General features: G+C 37.6%; 1 protein-coding gene across 5 annotated transcripts in view; it reads right to left on the bottom strand.

Annotated features, from left to right (window-relative positions):
• Window positions 1-249: 249 nt before the first annotated feature.
• The window catches only part of TFCP2 (transcription factor CP2), a 48,490-nt gene continuing 21,458 nt past the window's right edge, over window positions 250-27,281 (bottom strand). Inside the window, exons 2-15 of one of the 5 annotated variants that reach the window (XM_068969897.1) lie at window positions 16,597-16,748; window positions 15,958-16,034; window positions 14,965-15,070; window positions 13,015-13,121; window positions 11,800-11,952; window positions 10,974-11,084; window positions 9,183-9,271; window positions 7,286-7,334; window positions 6,838-6,931; window positions 5,888-5,978; window positions 4,283-4,404; window positions 3,699-3,841; window positions 2,033-2,084; window positions 250-1,627 (exon numbers count right to left, since the gene is read on the bottom strand). In XM_068969897.1, the coding sequence (XP_068825998.1) occupies window positions 1,590-1,627; window positions 2,033-2,084; window positions 3,699-3,841; window positions 4,283-4,404; window positions 5,888-5,978; window positions 6,838-6,931; window positions 7,286-7,334; window positions 9,183-9,271; window positions 10,974-11,084; window positions 11,800-11,952; window positions 13,015-13,121; window positions 14,965-15,070; window positions 15,958-16,034; window positions 16,597-16,748 (1,384 nt within the window). In that variant the 3' untranslated portion in view covers window positions 250-1,589. The remainder of the gene's footprint in view (window positions 1,628-2,032; window positions 2,085-3,698; window positions 3,842-4,282; window positions 4,405-5,887; window positions 5,979-6,837; window positions 6,932-7,285; window positions 7,335-9,182; window positions 9,272-10,973; window positions 11,085-11,799; window positions 11,953-13,014; window positions 13,122-14,964; window positions 15,071-15,957; window positions 16,035-16,596; window positions 16,749-27,281) is intronic. The other 4 variants (XM_068969899.1, XM_068969898.1, XM_068969900.1 and 1 more) reach the window with 4 other exon arrangements.

The raw sequence follows: 27,281 nt of genomic DNA, 5'->3' as shown, positions 1-27,281 counted from the left end.
TAGGAACATAATACAATTAGAAATGTCTCCCCCCACAAAGAAAAATAGAGACATCCAGTAATCAGTCACTAAAAAAGTATTTTGGCTTAATATGTCAAGCTGTCCAGGTCAATTTTAAATAAAGTCATTTGACTTAATTTTCCAGTTTCAAAATTTTCAATTTCTTTCAAATCAAAAGAAATCAAGACCATTTTGCAGGTTGATTTTAATGAACAACAACAAAAATCTCTGTATAAAAACATTTAAACTTTATCAAATGCTTAAAAATACACACACACACACAGATCCAAATCCAATACAGAATCTTTTGAACATTATCATTTTTCACCTCAGCATAACACGTAGAGGGATTTCTGGATAAAACTTTACATGTGAAAAAATGACCCACAGTCTTACACATGCACACACACAAGCGCACACAATTACAATCAGAAGAACTAAAGTATACGGTAAGAATGTGAATGGGATGGGAATGAATTGTAAAGCTTATATAAAAGAACGCTACATGAGTAAAAGAACTTCCTATCCCAAGATAAGATGCAGAGGGGAAAGAGAAAGTAGAGGTTAGTCTAACCCATTAATAAATAGTTTGAGGTCATTCAAGAATAGTGAATTTGGGGAATAACAGATAATCTCTGGTTTTCACTGCCTTAAACTCTGTGAATCTGACAACTAATGATGCTTTGAAAGTGTCTGTGTTTTCATTTTTTGTAGCTCTTGACTGGTTCATCATTCAGGTGTGGTTTGTCCCTTTGGGTGTTTACCTGTCAGTTCTTGCTCACTGTTCTGTGTGATTCACCAGCGGAGCCACAGTAAGAAAGGATGGCATGCACAGAGGACTGTGAGGGTGGCAGTCATGGGCAGCAGTGAAGACGAGTCAGCCTGCCTGGGTTTGCACTTCATGTCACTATCTACTAGCTGCCTGTTACTCAGCAAGCTCCTTAGCCACCCTGTGACTCCATTTCCTTATCTTCAATTAGGGATCATTATTACCTACTTCATACAGGGTTATTAAGAGGATTTAAACAAGATAATCCATTTAAAGAATTTATCACACTGCCTGGCACAACTAAATGTGCAATAAATGTTAGCCAAAATTACTATTCGTCATCGAATTATAGGGGGATTAAAAGAAGAATTTTGTTCTTTCTCCAAATTTCTCTTCTTTGATGAAGTTTCCACAGGCAAAAAAGACTGAGGATCTAGTCTTATGGAATACAGATGTTTGCTTTTATGTTAGAAAAAAAATTACATGGGCTGCATACCACAAAATTTAACATCTTTCCATTAAACATCACACAATTCTCATCATCATTATGCCCTACACACACACCCTAAATGATGTGGAGTTTCTATTGATATTCAACAACAATAGAATCCAGAAATGTTAACTAAGAAACAGTTGCAGAAATGCATGTCTGTCAGGCAGAAATCCATGTGTGCCCCAACACAGATGGCTGGGGTTCTGGCTCTGCCTCTGACTCCCCCACATAGTCAGACAGGTCAGGTTCCTACAGCTGTTCAAATCTCCATTTGTGATCCCCTCCAAGAGGAGAATTTCCCATGGGTGAAGGAAGCAGCAGCCATATCTACTTCAGTATGATATGATAGCTATCATTGGTTTCTGCTGTAAGAAAAAGAAAAAAGAGTCATCTTTAGTCACCTCCAAAACACAGAAGGAGAAAAATATATGTGCTAAGGTTCTTTAGAGAAAGAAAAAAACAGGAGGACAAAGTGTAGTATACTTATTAATTATCACAGAATACGTGTAATAAATATACACTAGAAAAACAACATTTTGCCTCAGTTTCATCACTTGTCCATGGAAGGTAAAAGATGATGGCAGAAAGTCACACTTCGTCTGCCCTGACAATGGCAAGAAGCCAATTCACACAAAGAAGCAATCTCCAATAATGTCACATTCTTTATCTCAAATATGGTGGTTAATATTTTCCCTCTCTCCTCAAAGGATTACTATTTAAAAAAACCCTCAGACTCCTTTGAAAAAGGCATTTATCTTAATTTTTATTACCTTTCATTGTGTCCAGAATAAAACAGGCTTCTTCCTGAAAGTTCTGTATCATCTGAAAAAAGCAGGAAATTTTGCTGATCATTAAAAACCTTGGTTTTCTGTATTTATTTTGCCTATGTGGCTTTTTATTATATTAGATATAAATGAAAAAGAATCCTTTGTTTTGTTTTCTCTCTTGTTTAGTTTTCAAAAGCTTTAAAAGCTGAAATAGCTTTCTTAAAGTTCGAGAAAGCATTTTCCTGGGTTAACCCCCAGACTTTCCAAGGGGCACATAGATCCAGACAGGCCCATATGGGAGGAATTAAACATCTATATCTCTCCTAAAACCACCTGAGAACCTCTTGTTTTCCTTTCTCACTTCCCTTTTCAAACTCCTTTTCCCCATTTTATCAAGTAAAGGCAAGAGTTTCACCCTCCTGAAATCTTATGGAGATGCACTGCCCTAGGCTATAAAAGCCTTCAGCAAGCAAAAGTGTAACTGCAAATAAGAACTAGAGTGACTAGGTGATATAGTCGTGGAGCCATGAAGTTTTCAATTCTTTTCACCAGACTTGAAGGGTGACCTAACCACAAATTGTCAAATGACAGATGATTCAAAATAATTTTTGATACCATCACTATGTAATTTTTGGCACATAACCCAGAAGTTAAAAAAAAAAAAAATCCAGCAATGCTATTATAGCAAACTTCATCCATTCCTATCTATCAATTTATGTGAATCAGATTCCACAGTACTTCTTATCTAGGGGGAAAAAACAGGATGGAATTGATGTTGAACTCTATTTCATTCTAGTAATAGGCAGTATTTATCTATGAATTAATTGTGTCTGGGAGAAAGGGAAAGGAATCAGTTAATCTCATCCATCTCATTAATATATGCACTTTCATTGTATTGTGTTTATTTATTTTTGGCCAAGTTACATGACTTGTGGTTCCTGGACCAGGGATTGAACCAGGCCTTGGCAGTGAAAGCCCAGAATCCTAACCATGAGGTTACCAGGGAACTTCCCAGATGTACTTTTAATACATTTTTTCTTAATGTTTAACAATTACTTATCAAGATATCAAAATATATAATACATTTATGTTGCTTTAATCAACTGTATAATTATGGTGATAATTCTATCCAGAACAAATAATTTTAAATTTTTACTGAAACAAGTTTTTGTTTCAAAGTAATATAGTAGGAAAAACTAATAAAAGACATTCAAGCATAAAAGTAGACTATGGTAAGATGAGATTCTATGGGGGAAGTGAATGAAAATATCAGGTTAAGAAAACAAACGATATGAATATTCCGTTAAAAAGTATATTCATGTATTTTTTTAAACAAATGACAGTGGTATTAAATTACTCTTGTATTCAGGTTACATGCAACATAGTTAGAAAAGTGAAGCAATCATTTCATTTTTATATGTCCTATAATACGACCCCAAATGGGCACATTTCCCCCACTATTTAAACTTAAAAACTTTTAAGTCAGCCTAAAAATGTGCAAGGGGATACACAGTTTTAAAAAAATCTTAGGAGGTAAACAAACAAAAATGTTTGAAAACGTCTTGTCTTGGAAAACAGAGCGTGCTGCCCCCATGGAACAGCTCCTGCTCCCGTCATATGCCCAGACAGATCACTGTCATCTGGTGATTCAGCTGTGCTAACAATCTACCTCATCGCTAATGAGCACATGGATGCCTGTTGGCCCCTGCTTGTAGATCTGGCTGATCTGGCAAGGGGAAATGCTGAAAAGCTGAGCAATTTTTTCTGTCAGTTCAACAGCTGTCAGTTCTTCTAGGTAGATGGCATGGTAAACTGCAAAAGGGAGAAAGCAAAGACAGTCAGCACAGAGTTTCTCTGCTCTTAAAGGCAATCTCATCACTGTGAATGCCCACTTTTTCTAAAGGACGCAGAAGCAGACTGCCTGAACGGAAATCCCAGCTCAATCACTTGCTAGCTGTGCGACCTGGGGCAAGTTACTTAACATCCCTAAGCCTCATTTTCCTCACCTGAATGTGTTGGGGAAGAACAATAAAATATATTGCAATGAGGAGACACCAGCCGTAAAAATTAAAACCTGTAAAAATGCTGAGAATAGTGCCCGGTGTATATTAGGAACTCAATAAACATTAGAGCAATTACCATTACTTTTAGCAAATACTGACTCTGCTGCCTGATAAATTCCCATCACACATGCTCATAAGTCATCTCTTCGTTTTTCTTCATATCTGTCCTGGCCTGTCCAAAACGACCTACCGAAGAAAGTACCATTTGAGTCTCCATCCTCATGTTTCTGCTGATTCTGCTGCTGTTGCTGCTGCTCCCTTAGCTGCAAGGATTCCTGACAAACATAAATAGTTAGCCTTGGGCGCACCATCCTGAGGAGGAGGAGAGAAAAACCAACTGTCAGTCACATTTCTCATGGTGAGCACATTTTACGGAAGAACCTTTGTGTCTAATACGATAGAGCACAGGTTGAAAACTGGCAGCCCTTGGACCAGTGTAGCTCATTTGCTATGAATTATTACTCCTCACTGGGGTGTATCTGTGTCTAACTGAATTCCTTCCAACAGAAGGCATCATCAACCTCTGAATCTTCGGTTTTCCTTGAAAAAAGCCAAGGTCCTCATTCTACAAAACAGAACCCAATCAGCTGTCCCACAGGCACGGTGCGCATGCATTCTTCTGTTCACCCTAGACTGGACTGTCACCCATTTACATGTGGCCTCGGTAGTCAGAGTTTGTAACCTTTGATGTAAAGGTTAGAAGGACTCAGTATGTGTAAGCCACTGTTTTGTACGGTTCAAAGATATACCTTTTACTTAAGAGCACCAATGCCACAGACTAGAAAAATCTCATTTCCCTCACAACTGCCTCCTAGTCAGCTTTAGCCTTTCTTCTGTTCTTTCTTCATAGACAACCATACTGAATCACCTCTTGCTCTGATCACCTTATTCCTTCCTACTTCTAAATGCTCTGTAGATAATACATTTAAAAATGAATGATCCATTCTTTTTTGCCTAGTAATCAACCCTTGAATTTCACCTCTTTGCTTAAAAGTTTCCAACTTGATTTTATATCTCCAATAATAAACAAAAATACTTCATAATCTTATTTCATTATTTAGTCACTGATTTGGTTCTATGGCACTGACCTATATTTTTTTCCCATCAATATTACTACTACCTACTTTAAATTGTAAATCCCAAACAGAGACTTGAAATTAAGCAGACATTAATTAGTCTGCTTAATTACTCTCAGGCATTATTCTTACTCTGTATTAAGCAGACATTCCATGAATTCCTGCCGAAACCTAAGAATGATCTCTTCTCTAGTAAAACTGAGTTCAGGACCTTTGTACCTGCTGTTTCTTCTCCATAGAACCTTCTTCCCTCCTGACTCCAAAGCATCCATCCTTCTCATAACTCAGTTTAAATATCCCCTCTGCAGAAAGGTCTTTCCTGACTATATTCTGAATACCCTACAAGCTACAACTTTGTTTTTGTTTGTTTTTCTTTAAAACACTTATTACTATTCAAAATACTTATTGTATATCATCTTCATCTCTCTCTCTCCAGAAAGCTCATCAATGTATCACCAAACCTAATGGCTCATAATAGGGACAATGAATATTTAATTAAATGAAAAAAACTACCTGGAAATGAAAAATGAAATATTGTGAGGAATTTCTTGGATCAAGTACAGGAAATGACAATTTTCATCTTTATGTGGCACACAGCTGGCATTCAAATAGAATGTTTTGACAATGTATTTAGCTGCACAAAGAGTATTGTGAAGAGTCCCTGAATCCAAATCCATTTGGAATCCAACCCCTCTGATATTTTAACACTAATTACATACCGGCCTTTTAATGCATTAAAAAGTCTGATTCCATCTGCAGGGCCACAGATTTGAATCACATCATCTCTAGTTAGTTTCAATAAATCTGCTCCTGTAATAAATATAAGCAAATGGGTGATAAACGCAAAGATTCTCTTTGTTAATGACTTTTAAAATGGACTCTTACAAGGACACCTCATTACCAGTAAGCTATAGCCATAATCTCTTGCATGGTATATAAAGCCTTCCATGACCTGGCCTCTGCATCCTCTCCCTTCTCAATTCCGACCCAATTAACTTACTCATTTAACCCTATGCTTTCATCATACTGATCATGCCTAATAAGTAAGTTGTTCCTCCTGCCTAAAATATTCTTCCGTTCCGCTGTCTAACAGACTCCTCCTCAGCCCTCAAGATTTACCTCATGCATCACACATGTTCCCTAACTCTAGACGCTTCTCCAAATGCTTCACTTTGTCTACATTTATCTAATGCATCACAACTATTTGTTTTCCTTCTTTCAAGGTTTTATTTTGATTTGGATTTTCTTTGATACTAGATGGTGACTGAACAGGAACTATGCCTTATCTATTTATATATTCCTACCATACGTGGTACACAGAAGATGCTAAATAAAAGTGGAATGTGCAAAGAAAAGATAGTAATATTGGGGGAAATTTCAGACTACCTGCAATGCTCCTTGATAAAATACTGTATGGATAATATATTTAAAAGGTATTGTCTAGAATAAATATTTTAAAATGAGTTTAAGAGGGTTTTCGAGTATTTCACAGCACAGTTGCAGCTGGTGAGAAAATCTGAAGAGTTCAATGAAATTCATTTAATCAGAAAAATGCATTAAGAGCCACCCCTCCCTCCCCCAATACACACACACAGCACAGGAATATCAGAAGTTCCTAGAGTATAAAAGAAATCCCATGCTGGCAAAACAAAGGACAAGCAAATTTAACCTGAGAAGTTTGTAAAAAGCCTCGTGAATGTGGAGAAACGGTTTCGATGCAACCACTGCTGAGCCTCCTGAGGTGTGGTTGTTGGCAAGAGGTTCTGAAAAAGGGAAAGTATTTTTTTTGGTAACCAAATAGACTCAACTTTAAGAAGGTAAACATTACAACAGCCAAATACACCCACATTCAGACGGAGTTTGCGCGGAAGCTGTTTATACGTCAGGTCTTCTTCCTCTAACCATGCAAGATATCCATGAAATTCCATCTTTATCCTCCCCACTAGACCAAAAGTTCCTTAAATACAGCACAGTATCTGGTTCTTAGTCAAAATTTAATGTTTGCTTAGTGAAAGAATGAATACTACTCTCTAAAAGTTGAGAATTTCTACTGAATCACACAGTCACCAACGTATTATTAGACATGGCCAGTAACTGACATTTAACTTTGGACTTACATCTGTGACTGGAGGGGGTGGCTCTGGCTGGTGGTTTGGTGAACCATTTCTAAAGAAACATTTAAAATGAAAGGATGAGTCCATGAAACGTTGTAGGGTTTGTTGTCTTACTCTGCATCATTGTAAGTCTTGAGATTTACAGGAATTTGTACTATCTCATAAAACATTCTTAACTCTTGGATCCAACATTTCTATTATTTTAGCACAAAGACTTTGGGGTGGGGAGCAGTAGAAACTATGTCATTTTTTATTATCAAAGAAATTGAAAAAAAATCCAATAAGTTGGGACTGATTAAATTATGGCATAAACAATACTAATATAAGCTTATTAGACTATAAACTAAAAACATCAAAATATAAAAGTAATCAATATATTACTATTATGTGAAACATAAATATACACAAATAGATACAAGAAAAATTAGAATAAAAAGTATAAAATTAAAATGTGATCACATCCTTTTATACTTAATAATAAGTATATTTTAAGTATATATATATTTTAAGTAAGTTTATTAAGTAATAAACACTTAATAATTATTTTTTTAAAAGCTTCAAAAATTAGTGCTAATTTGTTATCCAAGGGCTATCTCCACACCCTTGAGTTTTTCCTACACTTCTTTTTGCTCAGTAGTTTGTCCCTCTTCCCTAATGCTTACTTCTTTTATGGGAGAAAAATTAAAGCCTAATATTGAACTACATGACAAAGAGAAAATTTTAGAACTCTTAAGTTTTACATAATATTTTAAATTCTCTATTAAGTATAATCCATAGGGTAGTAACAGATTTTTCTTTCAAAAAATATCTTTTTCTATTTTAAAATTTTGGCCTTTGCTGCAAAATTCAAATTTAGTAATCAACTTATCTTAGGGCCTTAGTTATCTACCTACTCCTTCTGAAACTGCTATCTAGTTTCATTCTTAATTGTTAGTTACACTTTGAATATTTTAGCTAACCGTCCTCCCTTTTTTTTTGGCTGTGCTGCACAGCCTGCAGGAGCCTAGTTCCCGGCCAGGGACTGAACCCGCGCCCCATGCAGCGGAAGTGTGGGATCCCAGCCACTGGACCACCAGGGAACTCTCTAAGCTATCTTAATTAAATACCTTCAGAAGCAGCATGAACGCAGAGCCTAAATAAACTCAAAAGCAAACATTACAATCAAACTAGTCACACATTTCACAACCTATTTCAAATTTCAATATGGCCTATGTAGAAAATGTGTTGAATGCTGGGGCTATAAGACAACTTTTTTTTAACTGGAGTAGGCATCTATGCCAACTTTCAATTATCTCTGATAATAAAGACAATAAAGCAAGACTAAATAAATCCCACAGATAATTCCAAAACTTCATTTGAGCTCTCACCTTTACTTTCTTCCCCCAATTATCAAAGATTTATAATAAATTAGGTGTTAGGACGATTTTTTAATAAGTAACCAAGCAGATTTTAGTGTCTGTACAACTGTTTCAGTTCCCAATGACCATGCTATAATCAGGAAGTAAAATAACCTCAAGATAAGCAGTAAGAGGAAGAAGGGAAAAGTCCAGAAAATCAGTCCGCAAATCACTAAACACTGACCATAATGCTATTTAAGAGTGGAGAGAAGGGAATTCCCTGGAGGTCCAGAGGCCTGGGTTCAATCTCTGGTTGAGGAACTAAAATCCTGTAAGTCTTGTGGCATGACCAATAAATAAATAAAATAATGGGGTGGGGGGGAAAGGCTCCATAAAACTTAAGTCTCTTTTTAAGATAATCCAAACCTCAGTTAATATATAAGTCCATCAAAGACTGACCAAACAGAAGTTCTTCCTAATTTGCAAAGATTTTGCTTATGGAGACATAATGAAATAATCTATCTTTAGGACAGACACAAGCTAATTTCACTTTCTAGACTTACCCTTCACCAAGAGAAAAACTGCTATGGGAACTGTTGAAGCCAGGTGATGGTGAATTATTGACATATGTGATCTCAGGCCATGGAGAACACTAAAAACAAAGGACAATTTAGATGCAGAAAGTACATGACTCTAGAGCTCCACCAAAACACTGTTACTTAAGTAGCCCATCTTTTTTTTTTTTTTTTTGGATTCCCAGGTGTTACAGTAGTAAAGAATCCACCTATTGATGCAGGAGATGCAAGAGAGCACAGGTTCAATTCCTGGGTTGGGAAGATACTCTGGAGGAGGAAATGGCAACCCACTCCAGTATTTTTTTCTTTTTTAATTCAACTACACATTTTTAAAAAATTTATTTATTTTAATTGGAGGCTAATTACTTTACAATATTGTATCTGGTTTTGCCATACACTCCAGTATTCTTGCCTGGAAAATTCCATGGACAGAGGAGCCTGGCGGGCTATAGTCTATGGGGTTGAAAAGAGTTGGATGAGACTAAGCATGTACACACACGCACACACACAGAGTTGATTTACAATGTGATATTAGTTTCAGGTGTACAGCAATGTCAATCAGTTATACATATACCATATATCTACTCTTTTTTAGATTCTTTTCCCATATAGGCCATTAAAGAGTACTGAGTGAGTTCACTGTGCTATACAGAAGGTCCTTATCAGTTATCTATTTTATATATAGTAGTATGTACATGTCTGGAGGAGGGCATGGCAACCCACTCTGGTATTCTTGCCTGGAGAATCCCCTTGGACAGAGGAGCCTGGCGGGCTACAGTCCATGGGTCACAAAGAGTCAGACACGACTGAACGACCAAGTACAGCGCAGCACAGTATATGTCAATCCCAGTCTCCCAATTCACCCTTCCCTTCCTGACCCTGATCCCCTGGTAACCCTAAGTTTGTTTTCTACATCTGTAACTCTATTTCTGTTTTGTAGATAAGTTCATTTGTCGAATAGCACACCTTTGTTTTTTGGCCACACCGTACGGCATGTAGGATCTTAGTTCTCGAATCAGGTATTGAACCTGTGTCCCCTAAATCGGGAGCATGGAGTCTTAACCACTGAACTGGCAGAGAAGTCCCTCAAAAAGCACATCTTGATTAGTAAATCTTAATTCCTCATAAGTCCTCACAACTAAGAGGACAAATAAGTTTTGATCAGACTAGAAGTGATGTTTCTTCTATTTTTTTTTTTAAATTGAAATATAACTGACATATCTATAATATTCGTTTTAGGTATACAACATAACAATACTATGTGTACAGTTGACCCTTGAGCAATATAGGTGTTAGGGGCACCATCTCCTTTTCCACAGTCAAAACTCTGGGTATAACTTGATGGTCAGTCCTCTGTATCTGCACCCCTGTATTCAGTCACAAACCATGTAGTACTATAGTCCACAGCTGTGTACGTATTCAGTCATGTTTGACTCTTCACAACCCGATGGACTGTAGCCTGCCAGGCTTCTCTGTCCGTGGAATTTTCTAGGCAAGAATACTGGAGTGGGTAGTCAGTTCCTCCTCCAGGGGAATCTTCCCAACCCAGGGATCGAACCCAGGTCTCTTGCGTCAGCAGGCAGATTCTTTACTACTGTGTCACCAGGGAACCCTTAGTATTAATACATATTTAGCAGGGGGAAAAAAAATTCTATGTATAAATAGACCCATGCAGTTCAAACCTGTGTTATTCAAGGGTCAATAGTATGTTACAAAATAATTGGCTATTTAAGAGTACAAAATACTGATTGAAACTGTCACCCAAAGAAATCCTTTTACCTCTGTGAGTATAGTTGTCTCATAGGAAGGTTGGTATTTCTCCTTCTCATGAGGTGTTCGTTTCTCCATTTTCTCCCTATCTGTTTTTTGTTTTCTGTCTGCACCTTTGGGCTGAAAGGAGAAATATTCCATTTTAAACTCAGGTACTTACCCTTCGATTCAACATTACTTCTACAAACTTAGAATATTCACTTGTGAAACAAAAAGGTATATACAATGAGGTAAAGACAAGAGCGATCATTAAATCTAAGTCTGAAAATGGGATACTTAAATGTGTAATAGAATTGAAGGCGAGTACAAGATCTATAGCTTCAGACATGGAAAAATCTCTAAAGCACATAGTTGAGTTATGAAAAAAGCAAGCTTCAAAGCAATTCATACAATACAATTCTGTTTATGTTTCAAAGAAAGGAAAATATGTGTATATCTATGTACATGTGTACATAAGTGAATTAGAAGTGAATAAGAGTACATATGAAATTACTGAGACTGGTTACCTCTGGGGAGAGGTTGGGGGTCAGGGCAAGAGTGCTAAAGGGGGACTTCATGTCATGCTCCAAATACTTTCATGTTAATGAATCTTGCAATGAGAAGATATTTATCCACATGATATCCCTATGATCCCTTTTCCAAGTTCCCCTTCTCCCACCATCCCTATTTAAACTTCTTTACTGGGCAGCTCAGTACTTATTTCAGTAACTCTAATTTAGGCTGGGCTTTCATAGTTTTGGAAAAGAGACAAGCTGACTTTCTCACTTGGTGACTAATGTTGCAAATGAAAGACAAGGAAAAAAAGTCCAAGGACCAGCGCAAAGCCCAGGAATACCTTGAAGACTTTGATCTGGCAGCTGGCTGAGTGTAAGTGCTCAGTATACTCCCCGCTCTCATTCTCCTTGAAGGTATCAATTTGTACTCGAAATGGCACTCCCTTCTCACCACCATGTTTCCTCATGGTGAACTCTGTGCTAATACAATGCACCTGAAAAGAATACACCATCCAGCCAGGTTTCAGTTCTATTAGGAGCCAAACCGGTCAGCAACATTTTAGGGCAACAGCAAAACCTTTAAACACCTACAAGACAACCTTACACTCTCTTTCTGATCATGAAGAGTTTACACTCTCATGAGGAAATGAGGAAAACTTCAATGATTTACAAATGCAAACAAAATAAATGTACAGGTCTAATGTTAACAAAAAGCTGCTCTGAGGAATTCATTAATTATTTCAGAAAAGACAGAGTTAACATAGAAGAGAAATGATTTCTGTTAATGAAACTTTCCTGAAATTTACAGTAGATTTTAGAAAACAGAGGCACCATCCATGCTGGGAGAATAGTAAATATGAAAGCTCACAAGCAATAGGAAGAAAACTGTTTGCTAGGCTACTGCATATAAAGTTCAAGATCTTGACAAATCATCACAGTGGAGCCCTGGTTGACCAAATACTAGCCGGGGTAAGTTATTAACTTATCTAAGACTCAAGGAATATTCTTACTCCACAGGATTCTTGTCGAAAGTCTTAAAATCATGGGTAAAAACTGTTAACACAGTGACTATCTGATGAGAAGCACTCAGTAAACTACTGGCTATCATTATTACAAATATGAGTTTTCAGGCAGTCTACCCAAAGGACATAATCAGATATGCAAATCAAATTCTAATTATGAAGATGTTCAAAATAACTTCTTTGGTAGTACTGAAAAATGAGGATAATCTCAATGCTAGACAACTGTTAGGTAAGTTTATCTCAAGAATAAAATATTATGCATGCATTAGCAAGTATTTTTGAGAGGAACAAATAAATAAATTGGGGAAATTAGAAGAGCAACTCAGAAACTCCTCTTTGCTTTCACATGTTGAGAAGTCTGCATTTGTTTAGAGGTTTACAGGTTGCAACCCGGAAAGATTTCAAATTCAATACATTTTTATCCTTTAAGGACCAAACTCATGGTAAGGTATCCTTTTCAAAACTGGAGCCCTGTCCACAGTGTCTTACCTGAATCCTTTTCAAAAAACTGGAGCCCTGTCCACAGCGTCTTACCTGAATAAACACAGATGTCCTTTTCGCAGGGTCCCACAGGAACTCCACTGTGTTTAGTTGGTTTGGGTTAGCCCTAGGATCGATTATACCCACAGACATTGGGATATCTGAGAAATAAATGGTGATCATTGAACAATTCTGGGTGCTACTGGGTTTAAATAAGAAAGCACCGATTCTTCTATCATTGGTCCTGAATTACCAAGATTTTTGTGTATCATACCCTAAACTATTTTTTTTTTTTTGCCAAGAGTTCAATTAGAGCTAAAATTGACCTAAGTACTTTCCTTTGAACATCTTTTTTCCACTTTAAAAAGTTTTAAAAATAAGACAATTTATGAGTAGTTTCCTTTTAATTTGCCAGAATTCTACTTAAATTTAGTTTATGCGCTGGGTCTAGTGTCATGAAAAATTTAATTTACAATCTGCTTCACTTACAGTTTTAAAGGCAGTGTTATTGCTAGAGAAAAACTAAGAGGATTGTTATAGAAGGATAAAGCAGAGTGTCTGAATAAAGACAGAAATCACTGCATCACAAATATAAGTGGGTAAATTTAACGTAACAGTTGACTCATGAAGTCATCAAAGAACCCTATAATAGAATGACACAACATATATTCAAGAGAGGAGGAAAATGAACAGACTTTAGAACTTTCTGTTCCATACGGCATGTATTTAAATATTATTCCCTGACTGCTATTAATAATTCAAATTGAGGGATAAGGCCAGCTAATATTTGTTATTATAACTGTGCTGTAACTTCTCTACTGTTTTATTTACTTTTTCTACTGTTTTAATATCAATGATTCAAACAAGAAAGCATTAAGTGGGCCCCACTCCACACTATTCGCTGTGTTGGATTTATCCTAAAGTCAGTTTATCAAATGGATATCAAGATATCCGTAGGAGAACCAGTGTTTTCTCAGATAAAATTAGTAATACTCAGGCCTGTTTAGCAACCATGTTTACCATTAGGAGATAATAACCAATAAGAGATCAAGGACAGATGCCAGAACTAAAAGTATATTCACGAAGAGAGGCTAATGCTGTAGAGCTTGGATGTGTATTTGTGTGTGTGTGTATGTGTATGTGTGTGTATCACATCTTCTTTATCCATTTAACTGCTGATGGACACTTAGGTTGTGTGCACATCTTGGCAACTGTGAATAATGCTGCTATGAACGTCGTGGTGCACCTATCTTTTTGAATCGGTGTTTTTGGCTCTTTTGGATATATACCCAGGAGTGGAAATGTTAGGTCATATGATAGTTCTATTTTTAGCTTTCTGAAAAACCTCCATACTGTTTTCCACAGTGGCTATACCAACTTAATTTCCACAACAGTGTATAAGCGTTCCCAAAGAGAAGGAAACTGTAACACATGCTACTATATGTATGAATCTTGAGGTTTACGCTGACTGAAATATCCCAGGCACAAAAAGACAAATAATGATTTCATTTATATGAGATACCTACAGCAGTTAAATTCATACAGATAAGAAGTAGAATGGTGGTTGCCAGGGGCTGGGGAGAGGAAGGAATGGGAAATTGTTGTTTCATGGGTACAGAGTTTCACTTTTGCGAGACGAAAAAAATTCTAGAGATGGATGGTAGTGATGGTCTGTGCAACAATGGGCATGTACTTAATGCAACTGAATTGTATACTTAAAAATGGTTAAAACGGTAAATTTTATGTTATGTATATTTTACCACAACTAAATTAAAAAACAAAAACAAAAAGCACTTTTTAGTAACGGATGCAGTTGTTACAGAACTGAAGTGTCTACACTTTCAACTTGAATTCTGAAATCATTACACCAGTAATATTTTATGCTTAGTTCATGTTAATTGAGCCCCTGGAGCATTTTGAGTCAAGGCAAATGTCAAGTAAAGAAGATCAATTCACAGACCATAGTTAAAGGCACTTCCTAAGCAATGGATTCTCTTAACTTACCTATGTCAAGAATTCTATCTCCAGGTCGGTTCCACCTCCAGCCCTCCAGCTGCTGATGTTCGGTGTACTGTAGCCGTCTGTCGTGGAACACAACACGGAATATACTCTAAAAGAAAGCAACAATATCAAATGATAACAGCATCCCTTGAAAATTAGTGCTGACAAAGAAAACTAGCAGGAGTCACCCCCAGTTGGCTTCCAGACACACCTAAAATTATTTTTCTTGAGATGTTTTACTTTAAAACCCAAACCATTCTATATTTCCAGGCAAACTTTATAACTGCTCAAATATAATCCTCATAGTTAACTAGTACCATAATTAAAACTTGGCTTAAACATCAGCCCTGACTGGTAACTAGGCATAAAGAACTCCCACTGGAAGTATTAACACATGTGTGCACTGTTACCATGCAATGTCTGGCTCAGCTCTTTAGATGTATATGAAATCCTCACCACGGCCCTGCTTGCTAACCCACCACACAACCTGTAAACACTGAGGGTAGGCAGGGGCTGCTTCCGTCAACTTTCCTTTTGTTACTCTTACTTTGTGGACGTGCCTGTTGACATCTTTCTCATCACCTTCTACAGCAGCTGACCAAACTCCTCCATCTCAATTATACTGTGAATTCATTACTATCAGTCCAGACTAAGAAAACTGCTATTCATCAACAGTGGCTCCTGGTTTCCTTGCTACTAGACCAAGTATCCAAAGACACACTGGAACTTCTCTAACGATCTCAAGGAGGCTACTTTATTCCACCCAAAAAGAACTTCACTGAGTCATGAGACTCTCCAGGCCTGGTATGCTAAGTTTTCTCTTTCGGCAGCTCTGAAAAATGCAGGTGAATAGGTGGGTTCATTCTGGCCCCTAAGAAATAACACAGCAGTTTACCACTCTGCCAACAAACTACAGTAGGTGAGAGATTACCACCAAGCCCCTTAGGAAAGAAAAAATATTAATCCAAAAAGGGTCAGTACTTGTTTTTTTTTTACCTTCACCAACTTGCCATTGATTTCTGGAAGTTCTCCAAGTTTCCTATTGTCTAGCATTCGGATTTCATAAGACTGTCCTAGAAGGAAAAAGTAACTATATATTATATTTATCATAGGTTAACTTCCCAAGATTCAAAAAGAATAAAATTCAGTTATCTGAATACACAAGAGTGTAACATTATTAGTAACAACTTTAATCCTTTACTATATGCTAAGCACAATGCTAAATGTTTTTCATAAATTATATCATTTAATTGACACAACTCTCTAAGGTATTATCAATTTCAGTTTCACATATAAGGAAACTGAAATGTAGAGTCTAATCAACTTGTCCAAGGTCACACAACTGGTAAATAAAAGAGCTGGATACAGTAATACTTCTCAGATAGTAACAAAAGGGGATGTTCAGGGAACAGGGATTAGAAAAGGGGAGATTAGAACTAAAAATGGGCAGGTAGAAGAAAGAAACCAGTAATATTTATCAAATATAACACTGAAACTCAAATTTCTAAAGTAAGTTTTTGACTTTAACAGGTCACACTAGAAAGGTATAGTTTTTTTACACATAAGTGTACCTAATTAAATATCATAAATCCAGTAGGTCTATAAATAATACTAATGAGTAAGACCACATCTAACCTTGATTGAGATATGTCAGAGTTTCATCATGGAGTTTCACTGCTGGAGAGGTGGCAGCGCAAAGCACATATTGAAAAGGGAGAATTTTATTCTCATTATCTGGAGGCAAACTTGATTCTTCTTGCTTAAAAATGGGCAGTGCAAGGACATCACTAAAATAAAACAAATGCCTTACTTTAACATCTGACAATGGTGTAAGAGCAGATTTATACTGAAACCTTTAACTGCGGTTTGCTTTCAAAAACCATAAACATTACTCACCATGAAGTTTCTTCCTAACCATCCAGTTCAGGTTACCTGCTAAGATATCCCTCTGACCCCAACAATGTGGGCAGTGACAGACATTCACTGCTAAAAATCACTTAAGTGTCCAAAGAGCGTTTCTAGGAATCACAGACAGGGGTTCCTAAAACGGCTCTGAAAATTGTATGCAGGGTTCCAAAATGTCAATTTAGGATGCTCAGTGATGTATTTGTTCTCAGAAAGGCACCAACTACAGTATTTTTATAACCACATCAGCTCATCTACTGTAAGGATTTAAACAAGAATCAGAATTCCAAGAAACCAAATGAAAAGAGCACAAATCAATGACCAGTACATATTTCAAGGTCAGCTCACACTCTATGGAATACAACTAACATGGAGATATCCCCACTAGCAACCTCCTCCAAGAAAAAGCTTCTATTTCCATCAGTTTATCTAAACTTGCAAACACACAGATCTGATGAATTCTAGTATGTTACTCCTTTACTTTGCCAACATAGGTCCATCTGGTCAAAGCTATGGTTTTCCAGTGGTCATGTATGGATGTGAGAGTTGGACTATGAAGAAACCTGAGCGCCGAAGAATTGATGCTTTTGACCTGTGGTGTTGGAGAAGACTCTTGAGAGTCCCTTGGACTGCAAGGAGATCCAACCAGTTCATCCTAAAGGAGATCAGTCCCGGGTGTTCACTGGAAGGACTGATGCTGAAGCTGAAACTGCAATACTTTGGCCACCTCATGAAGAGTTGATTCACTGGAAAAGACCCTGATGCTGGGAGGGATTGGGGGCAGGAGGAGAAGGGGATGACAGAGGATGAGATGGCTGGATGGCATCACCAACTCGATGGACATGAGTTTGGGTAGACTCCGGGAGTTGGTGATAGACAGGGAGACCTGGCGTGCTGTGATGCATCGGGTCGCAAAGAGTCGGACATGACTGAGCAACTGAACTGAACTGTACTCCTTCTGATGTCCTAGTTAAACAGTACTGGACCAAGTTAGAAGTCCTGGGTTTCAGTCTCTAAAACCCTGGGGCAAATCTTAGGCAAGTTCTTTTGAGTGTTCATCGCTTCATCTATAAAATGGGAACCACATCTGCTGTCAAGAATAAATATATGAGGAAGTATTTCGGAAATAAGGGGCTAAAATGGGTGTAAAAGATTACCAATAATTTTCCCTCAGAACCTCTAGCCATGGTTAGTGAGAAAGAATATCCTGGGCCCTGGAGACCAACTGTTGTGATCAGCATTCAGTACAGATCAAACTTTAAAAGGATTTTAAGAGCTGAATCAAATTAAAGAGCATTTTCTATTATCTCAAGACATGCCACAAAATTCTCAAAATAAAATGTACTTTAATTTAAAGACTATGTACCTATACTCACTAGGACAGCTAAAATGAAGAGGAAGAACCCAAGTATTGGCAAGGATGTAGAGCACCTAGAACTCTCATCCTTTGCCAGTAGGAATGTAAAATGATGCAACCACTTTAGAAAAATGGTAGGCAGTCTCTTACAAGAGTAAACATGCACTGGCCCCTTGATCCAGTAATTCTACTCATAGGTATTTATCCAAGAGAAATGAAAGATTAAGAACAGCCAAAGACTTACACATAGATATCCATAGCATACAAGCAAAAACTGGAAAGAATCCAAATGTTCATAACTAAGAAAATGGATCATTAATACAAACTGCAGTATACTTATACAATATAATACTACTCAGCAAACAAGGAATTCAACAAAATGGTTCAATCTCACAGATGTGATATTGAACCAAAGAAATCAGAAAAAAGAATATATCAATATAATGCATGATATATGATGTTCTAAAACAAGCAAAATTTAAAAGTACAGTGAATTCCTACCAGGGTAGGGATCAACTGTGAAGGTATGCCAGGGAACCAGGGAACTTTCTAGAATATAAAAGTGTTCTATATTATGTTAGGTATATGGATTACATAGTTGTAAATTACAGCTGAAAATCATTTTAACATATATAAATTTTACTAAAAAAAAATTAGTAAGCAGAGAATGAGAAATGGTAGGGGCTTCCCAGGTGGTGCTGGTAGTAAAGAATCTATAAAAAAGTCATAATATGTAATATTTAAAGCTGGAGGATATGTACAAGAGGATACGTACAAAATCATTATTTTCTTAATATGTTTGAAATTTTCTATAATAAAGTTTTTTTAATAGAAAAAATATGTATAGGCCACAGTGTACTTGCACATATAAAAGAAAGGTAAAAGATACATGACACAAACAGTTGAAACTAAAAGGTTAGAGGTCAGGGATGCAGTGACTTAACAACATTCTCCACATTCAAAATGAAATGCACTCAAACTTTTACCTATAATTTAAATATTATGCTTATATTATAAAAAAGAGATATCAACTTTACTAAGCACAGATGGAAAGGCAATTCCTTATGTGTACCTATATCCCTCAGCAGCCTACATTATTCCCAAACATTAGATTATAAAATTATTACATTCAGGCAAAAACAATCATTTACAGAAAAATGACTATAGTCATGCAAATCACATAAACATCATAAGTCTTATTGGAATATAAAACAAGCAAGATCTAAGAATACACATAGTATAATAAAAATTTGATGGTCTAAATGCTAAAGAAAAAAAGGAGGGTTAGAAAAGAAAGAAATTTCTCTTTCAACTGACATCTGATGTTTAGCAAGGCTATATGCATTATGAGTTGAATCCAGGAAGCCAAGATGCAAACCAGTATTCATGAAACACAGGTTTCTTACAGCTAAAAAGAATTTAAAAGGCGAGAAAACCAAAGTGTGCTTTCCTTTTTCTCTGGTCTGGAGGTGTGTGTGCTTTGCACACACCGTGGTGTTAAGGGTGGAGAAGGTAGGGAATCCTTTCTGTCCATATTAATGTCAGGTGAGATGTACTATGGTACCCTTGAGATAATAATATAAAACACAGAAGCACTGGGGTTTCTAGAAAAGTACTCTGTCCCAGTTCTTCTCAGGAAAATGAGGAAGCTACCACTGCTCCCACAGCAAACAGTATGGAAAATAAAGCAAAATTAAGAAACATGATGTCAGTCTTCAGAAGACTTAGCTGCCTTATCATTCCCAAATGCATCATACCTGATGATTCCTTGGAAGATGACTGATGATTACCGAGAATCAAATCAAGGCCAATCAGATTTTGCAATATAACAACAGCTGAAACACTATGAAAGTAGGGTGGCTGTGTTGTTTTGTTCTTCTCAATGTATCAGTGCCTAGTAAGGTTAATATGTAACAACAGTTTCTAGTCTTCTTAATATGTGGCATTACACCTAGCCCCTCGTGACTAAGCAAAGGGCTGTCAATTAAGGCTAGAATTCTAAAACTGCTACCACTAAAATCAACTCGTAACAGTATAGCCAACCCAAGTACTCTCTCATTAGAGATTTTAAAATCTAAAATCCTTGAATATAATCACTCATGTTCTTGCCACACTGAGCTGCTTTTACTCTGCTGTGGGAGCAAGAATCCATTCAGCTCCACATTCTTAGAAGTGAAGGCTAAAGGTCACTGATAAACACAGCTCTAGGCCCCTGCTTATCCCACAACAATAACAATTCAGCAGGAAACAATTTTGAAATACAGAAGTCTGTTCCTTCTCTGATGTAAACTGAATGCAGCTTTGGAAAACCAACTCTAGTGAACTCTAAGTGGTTGTTACCAATTTAGCATTTTATTGTATTCTCTGCCTCATATACTTAATTCATTCCAGTGAAACATGAGCTGTTTAAAGGGAATAACTTCTCCTTGGTGTGTTGAAATGCTTGTTGACATGATTTACATTTTTGTTTATTTGCCTGCATTCTCCAAAATATTCCAGTCCTAATATATTTTGATCATTTTTGAATTTTCAACATTTCACAGTATCTCTGATTAAACCTAAGGATACAGAAACCTTACCTGTTCAAGTTGATTGCATGTTAAAAATGTGTGCCACTAAGTAGAAAACCACTCCCGAGTGTAGAGGCCTAGCAGAAAGCATCTGATTGGAAGTCACTGAGGAACAGAAACAGTATCAGGTAGGATCTTTCCTGTTTGTAACTGGGATTCCATGAAGAGCTGCTTCATGGTCCCCTGAAGTATAAATTACCCTTTTGAGATAAGGCAGCCTCTGAATGTACTAGTGCACTCCTATAGTTTAACCTTCTCCCTCAGGCCTGCTGGTTCCTGAACCCTCTTCCCTCTTCTAGAGGTTTGATGAGCTTTACCTTGAGTGAACCCCGGAAGTTGGTGATGGACAGGGAGGCCTGGCGTGCTTCGATTCATGGGGTCGCAAAGAGTCAGACTCAACTGAGCAACTGAACTGAACTGAACCTTGAGTAAGAAAGGTAAACAGAGAGGTGTCCACAGCAACTAAGGAAATTAGAAACTAACTCGGGACAGTAAGATGCCATGAACGTCTAACTTCCCTAATACTTTAGACTCCATCATGATGAAAAGAAAACATGAAAGAAAACATGCCAGTCTTCCTATGTTAGTTACAGCATGAAAGGACAAGAACCGAAAAGCCTATACACCCTACTCTGAGGTCAGCTTCAAAAGAAAAAAGTAAAAATAAATAAATAAATAAAAAGGGAGAAAGTATCCAGTAAATAACTGGCTATGACACTTTTAAAGAGGAGAGGACAGCAGAATGATTTCCTTGGATGTGTGGGAAGGATGGAAGGGCAGATAAGGGAGGACACCTGGCAGGGAGAGACGGCCCTGAAAGTTTTACTCTGAAGCCAGTGAGATGCCCTAACTACTGAGTAATGGTGAAATCAGCTAACTTTCTTGGGAAGAGCCCTCTGTCATAAGTGATAAAAGATGTTTGCTACCTGAACAACTGGTGAAAATTTTTCAACTAAAAAGCAGCATACATGGTAAAAAAAAAAAAAAAAAAAAAAACCTGCCTGGCTAGTTGTTTACCAGCCAGACAGCAGAAGAGGTAAGAATTATAATTCTGAATCTACGCTGACCAAGAAAGAGAAACTGATTGCAAAAGAGGAAGTGCTGGGAGCCTCAAATGAAAGCAACCAAGCCAGGTAAGCTGGAAGAAGAATAAGGAACACAGTTAAGAGCAGGGTTCAAACAGTGAAGAAGACAGGACCCAAGCTCATGGTCTGAGACAAAAAAAAAAGTCCTCAAAAATGAAATCTGCCAATCCCATGTTATCTGAGATAGAGCGGAAAAAGAAGGGAGGTATCTACACAGAGTGGATGGAAAGCTCACCAATCAACACAGAATTAGAAGGACAAAATATATATATACATATAAAAGGGAAAAACTATTTTTTAAAAAGTGGCAACAATATATAAAAGGAACAAGCTTGAGTTAAAGCCCAGACTGTGCTGAGACCTGCAAAAAAAGGTAAGGGAAAGCACAGGTCCACTTTTTGTTGTATATGACACATAATTAATATAAAAAAGAGACAGGAGAACATCTCGATCCCTGGTTTTCCTTCTGTCTTTTCTGTAAAGAAACACCACCTTAATAGAAAAAGAAGACCAAATATGGGATTAATGGATCACAATACATAAAGAGACTATCAAAAAGTGCCAGGAATGAAATTATATACCTGGATGAAACTGTATATCAGGAAAATTAGAGAATGAGAAGATGAGATCTGTAGGTGACAGTATGTAAACTCAGACAAATCTCATGGTTCTGATAATGCCGAGCATCACATTAGCTTTTTATGTCTGTAGTAGCAATTTTCAACATGAAAAGAAGAGTATATTCTTCACACCTTACACCACAGTGATCGGATATGAAATCCAAGGCAAGACTGCAGAAACAGTTATTAAAAGAATGCCCAACTGTTCAGTCGTGTCCGACTCTTTGAGACCCCAGGAACTGCAGCCTTCCAGGCTCCTCTATCCATGAGATTTGCCTGGCAAGAATATTGGAGTGGGTTGCCATTTCCTCATCCAGGAGATCTTCCAAACCCAGGGATCAAACCTGCATCTCCTGCACTGCAAGTGGGATTGTGTGCCACTGAGCCACCAGGGAAGCCCGTTAAAAGAATAGTTTATGAGTGTCCAGGCAGGGCACCAAAAATCGCCAGAAACCATAACCAAACTATCTCAGTTTCCGTTTTAAATGTGGTTGGACAAAGGAATGCTATAAACATAAATATTTCTGGATTTCAGCAATGTATAAAATAGTCTCTTGAGATCTTTGTTGAAGGTGAAAAATATGAATTCTGTAAGTTAAGTGGTTAAGATAATTATTATATGCAAACTGCACCTACAGTGAGAGTAAGTCTGGAAGGAGGTTTAGTGATACTCCATCAGACCTCAGGGAAACCTGTCCTCTGCAACATTTTTTTATAAATAAATGACTTGGATGATGATCAAATATGCAAATGACAGGAATCTGGGGTGGGAAAGCAATATCATATATGATAAAATCAACTTTCAAAGTAATCCTAAGTGGCTGGAATAGAAGGCTATTCTAACAGGATAAACTAACAGGATATCTAAACTTTAATAAGGATAAATCTAACAGGGTAAACTTTAATAAGGATAAATATAAAGTCATACACTTAGAATTAACATCAACAAAACGGCTCAATATATGTGAGAAAGACTAGGACTTGAAAAAATCTATTTCAGTGAGACAAAATGCGCTATGGCTACCCCTATGCTGATAATCATGTTTCATTAAAAGTAAAGTCTGAGGAGGGAAATGAACTTCTTCTCTATGCAAACTGCCTACACTTGAGAACTGTGCTTAGCTCTGAATGTGGAACTTTAAAAAGATTTTTAAAATCTAAGGAAATAGATGAGAATAAATGAGGGGATCTAACATTATGTTGTTTGAAGAGTAAGTCAAGGCAATGATGTTTGAAGCAAAGAAGTCTTGTTAGGTCTACTAAGAGATTCAATGATCAGTTTAGGACTGATCAGTTCAGAGTTGTCCTTATTTTAAACATTAAATTAAGCCAATCAAAAATAAACCACAAAGTCAATTAAATGGTTTTATTATTCTAAAAGGATGAAATGTCTTGAGCCTGCTCAAGTTATAGAAGCTGACTGGGATAGGCCTAGAAAGGCTATGTGTTATTAGAAAAGGCTATGCAGCATATAGTGCCCTCTAGAAGACGAAACATCACAGGTTCACTGCGATTAGAGTCCAAAGCATATCACTCTGTATCATCTGCTACAGAAAGCAATGACCAAATGCTAACTATAAAGCCTGTATACTGGCTAGACCAACTGGCTTATAAACCTTCCTACATATTTTTACAATTTTTGATTTTTACCTTTGTGTATTCGCCATGACAAAACAAGTACTACACAAATCATAATAAAGGCAGAGATAACATCAAGGCATGCTAAATTTTCCTTATAACACATCCAAAGACTCATCAGTCTAGTTTTCCCTAACATAGATGATTCCTAAAAATTACATTCTTGGTAAAAGACATAAAAAGAGTTTCAATTCTTAAACAAAATCTACACTTTCTTTTGGCCAAAGATGATTCTAATGAATTCTACTTGGAATACACTCTTCTACTGCTAAACTATGTATGAACTAGCTAGCAAGTAGAACATGTTTCCTGAAGTATTGATAACTCCCTCTTTTAAAAGAAAACTTCAATCATTCATTCAAATATTTATTAAGTATCTACTAGCGTCAGACAGATTATTCTAAGTACTAAAAACTACATATCAACTTTTAAAATAAAATTATTTTTCTTCTTTCCTATTTTTTTCTTTCTTTTGGACTTTTATGTTTCAGTGCTAAGTCGCTTCAGTCTGACTCTGCAACCCTGCGGACTGTATGTAGCCCGCCAGGCCCCTCTGTCCATGGGATTCTTCAGGCAAGCAAACTGGAGTGGGTTGCCATGCCCTCCTCTGGGGGATCTTCCTGACCCAGGGATCAAACATACATCTCTTTTGTCTCTTGCATTGGCAGATGGGCTCTTTACCACTAGTGCCACCTGGGAAGCCCAAGAGCAGTCAATAAATGGTATCTCTTTTGTTGTTCTTGTTGTGCAGACGTTAAGTAGTGTCCAACTCTGCCATCCCATGAACTACAGCATGCCAGGCTTCCTTGTCCTTCACTATCTCCCTGAGTTTGCACAAACTCATGTCCATGCCATCCAACCATCTCATCCTCTGTTGCCCCCTCTCTTCTCTTGCCCTCAATCTTTCCCAGCATTAGGGTCTTTTCCAAGGATCTGGTTCTTCGCATCAGGTGGCCAAAGTATTAGAGCTTCAGCTTTAGCATCAGTCCTTAAAATGAATATTCAAGACTGACTTCCTTTAGGACTGACTGGTTTAGATCTCCTTGCAGTCCAAGGGACTCTCAAGAGTCTTCTCCAGCACCATAGTTTGAAAGCAGCAATTCTTCAGCACTCAGCCTTCTTTATGGTACAACTCTCACATCCATACATCACTAATGGAAAAACTATAGTTTTGACTATATGGACCTTTGTCGATAAAGTGATATCTCTGCTTTTTAATATGCTATCTAGTTTGTCATTGCTTTTCTTCCGAGGAGGAAAGAGAAAACGAAAGTGTTAGTTGCTCAGTCGGGTCCAAGTCTTTGTGACCCCATGGACTGTAGCCTGCCAGGCTCATCTGTCCATGGGATTTTCCAGGCAAGCATATTGGAGTGGGCTGCCATTCCCTTCTCCAGGGGATCTTCCTGACCCAGAGATCAAACCTGGGTCTCCCACACTGCAGGCAGATTCTTTAACATCTGAGCCACCAGGGAGGCTCAGGAGGAAGGGTCTTTTAATTTCCCTGGCTGCAGTCACCATCTGCAGTGATTCTGGAGCCCAAGAAAATGAAATCTGACAGTATCCACTTTTCCCCATCTATTTGCCATGAAGTGACAGGACTGGATGCCATAATCTTAGTTTTCTCAATGTTGAGTTTTAAGCCAGCTTTTTCACTCTCCTCTTTCACCTTCATCAAGAGGCTCTTTAGTTCCTCTGCACTTTCTGCCATTAAAATGCTATCTGCTTATCTGAGATTGTTGATATTTCTCCTGGCAACCTTGATTCCAGTTTGTGAGTCATCCAGCCCAGCATTTTGTATGATGTATTCTGCAAATAAGTTAAATACACAGGATGACAATATACAACCTTGACGAGTAATACTCCTTTCCCAATTTTGAACCAGTCTGTTGTTCCAGTCCAGTTCTAACTATTGCTTCTAGTTCTGCATACAGGTTTCTCAGGAGGCAGGTAAGGTGGTCTGGTATTCCCATCTCTTCAAGAATATTCCACCGTTTGTTGTGATCCACACAGTCAAAATCTTCAGCATAGCCAATGAAGCAGAAGCAGATTTTTTTTGTAATTGCTTTGCTTTCTCTATGATCCAGTAGATGTTGGCAATTTGATCTCTGGTTCCTCTACCTTTTCTAAATCCAGCTTGTACATTTGGAAGTTCTCAGTTCAAGTATTGCTGAAGCCTCGCTTGAAGATTTTGAGCATAATCTTGCTAGCATGTGAAATGAGTGCAACTGTGTACAGTAATTTGAACTTTCTCTGGCATTGCCTTTCTTTGGAATTGGAATGAAAACTGACCTTTACCAGTCCCATGGCCACTGCTGAGTTTTCCAAATTTGCTGGAAAACTAATTATTAATTTTTCTAACATAAAATTTATCACATTATTCCCCATTCTGTACTCACTTTTCCCTAAGCAGTCTACAACTTATTAAGTTCTTTTCATTTATATCTCACTTTTAGCTAAACAGTGGCTAGACAGTTCCTATCTAACTGTAACAGGGCAATTGCTGAAACAGTTTGGTGAAAAAAATGAAAATAAGTAAAATCTAAATAACCCAAGTGTAGCCTTCAGTTTTATAAATCAGTAAAATTGGAAGAGATCTCATAATTAGGCTGCTAAATGTCCCTTTGGTAACTAATCTCCCGAAATGGTCTCTGATGATGGGTATCTCCGGGTATTCACACCCTTCAGTGGCTTCCTTACACCTTGAATCTGGGCTAGTGATTTGCTCTAACATAGGCAATGTATAGGAAATAGCTGTGTGCCAGCTCTGGCTTAGGAGCCAATCTTTAAGAACTACTGTCAGCTTTCATTTTTGTGCTCTGGGGAACCCTGAATTGCCAGGTAAGAAGTCTACCAGATTTCCCTGGTGGTACAGTGGGTAAGAATCCGCCTGCCTGCCCATGGAGGAGACAGAGGTTCAATCCCTGGTCCAGGAAGATTCCACATGCCATGGACTAACTATTAATAAGCCCATGTGCCACAACTACTGAGCCCACGCTCTAGAGCCCCGGAGCCTCAGCTACTGAGCACACCTGCCCGAGAGACCGTGCTGCCACAGAGAAACCCGTTTATGACAACGGAGAGTAGCCCCCATTCACCACGACTAGAGAAAGCCCACAGCAAGGCAGACCCAGCACAACCAACAAAG

Source organism: Capricornis sumatraensis, chromosome 4, assembly GCF_032405125.1.
Source record: "Capricornis sumatraensis isolate serow.1 chromosome 4, serow.2, whole genome shotgun sequence".
Lineage (NCBI taxonomy): Eukaryota > Metazoa > Chordata > Mammalia > Artiodactyla > Bovidae > Capricornis > Capricornis sumatraensis.
The sequence above is the reverse complement of the archived record's forward strand: the minus strand, read 5'-3'. Positions and strand labels throughout refer to the sequence as shown.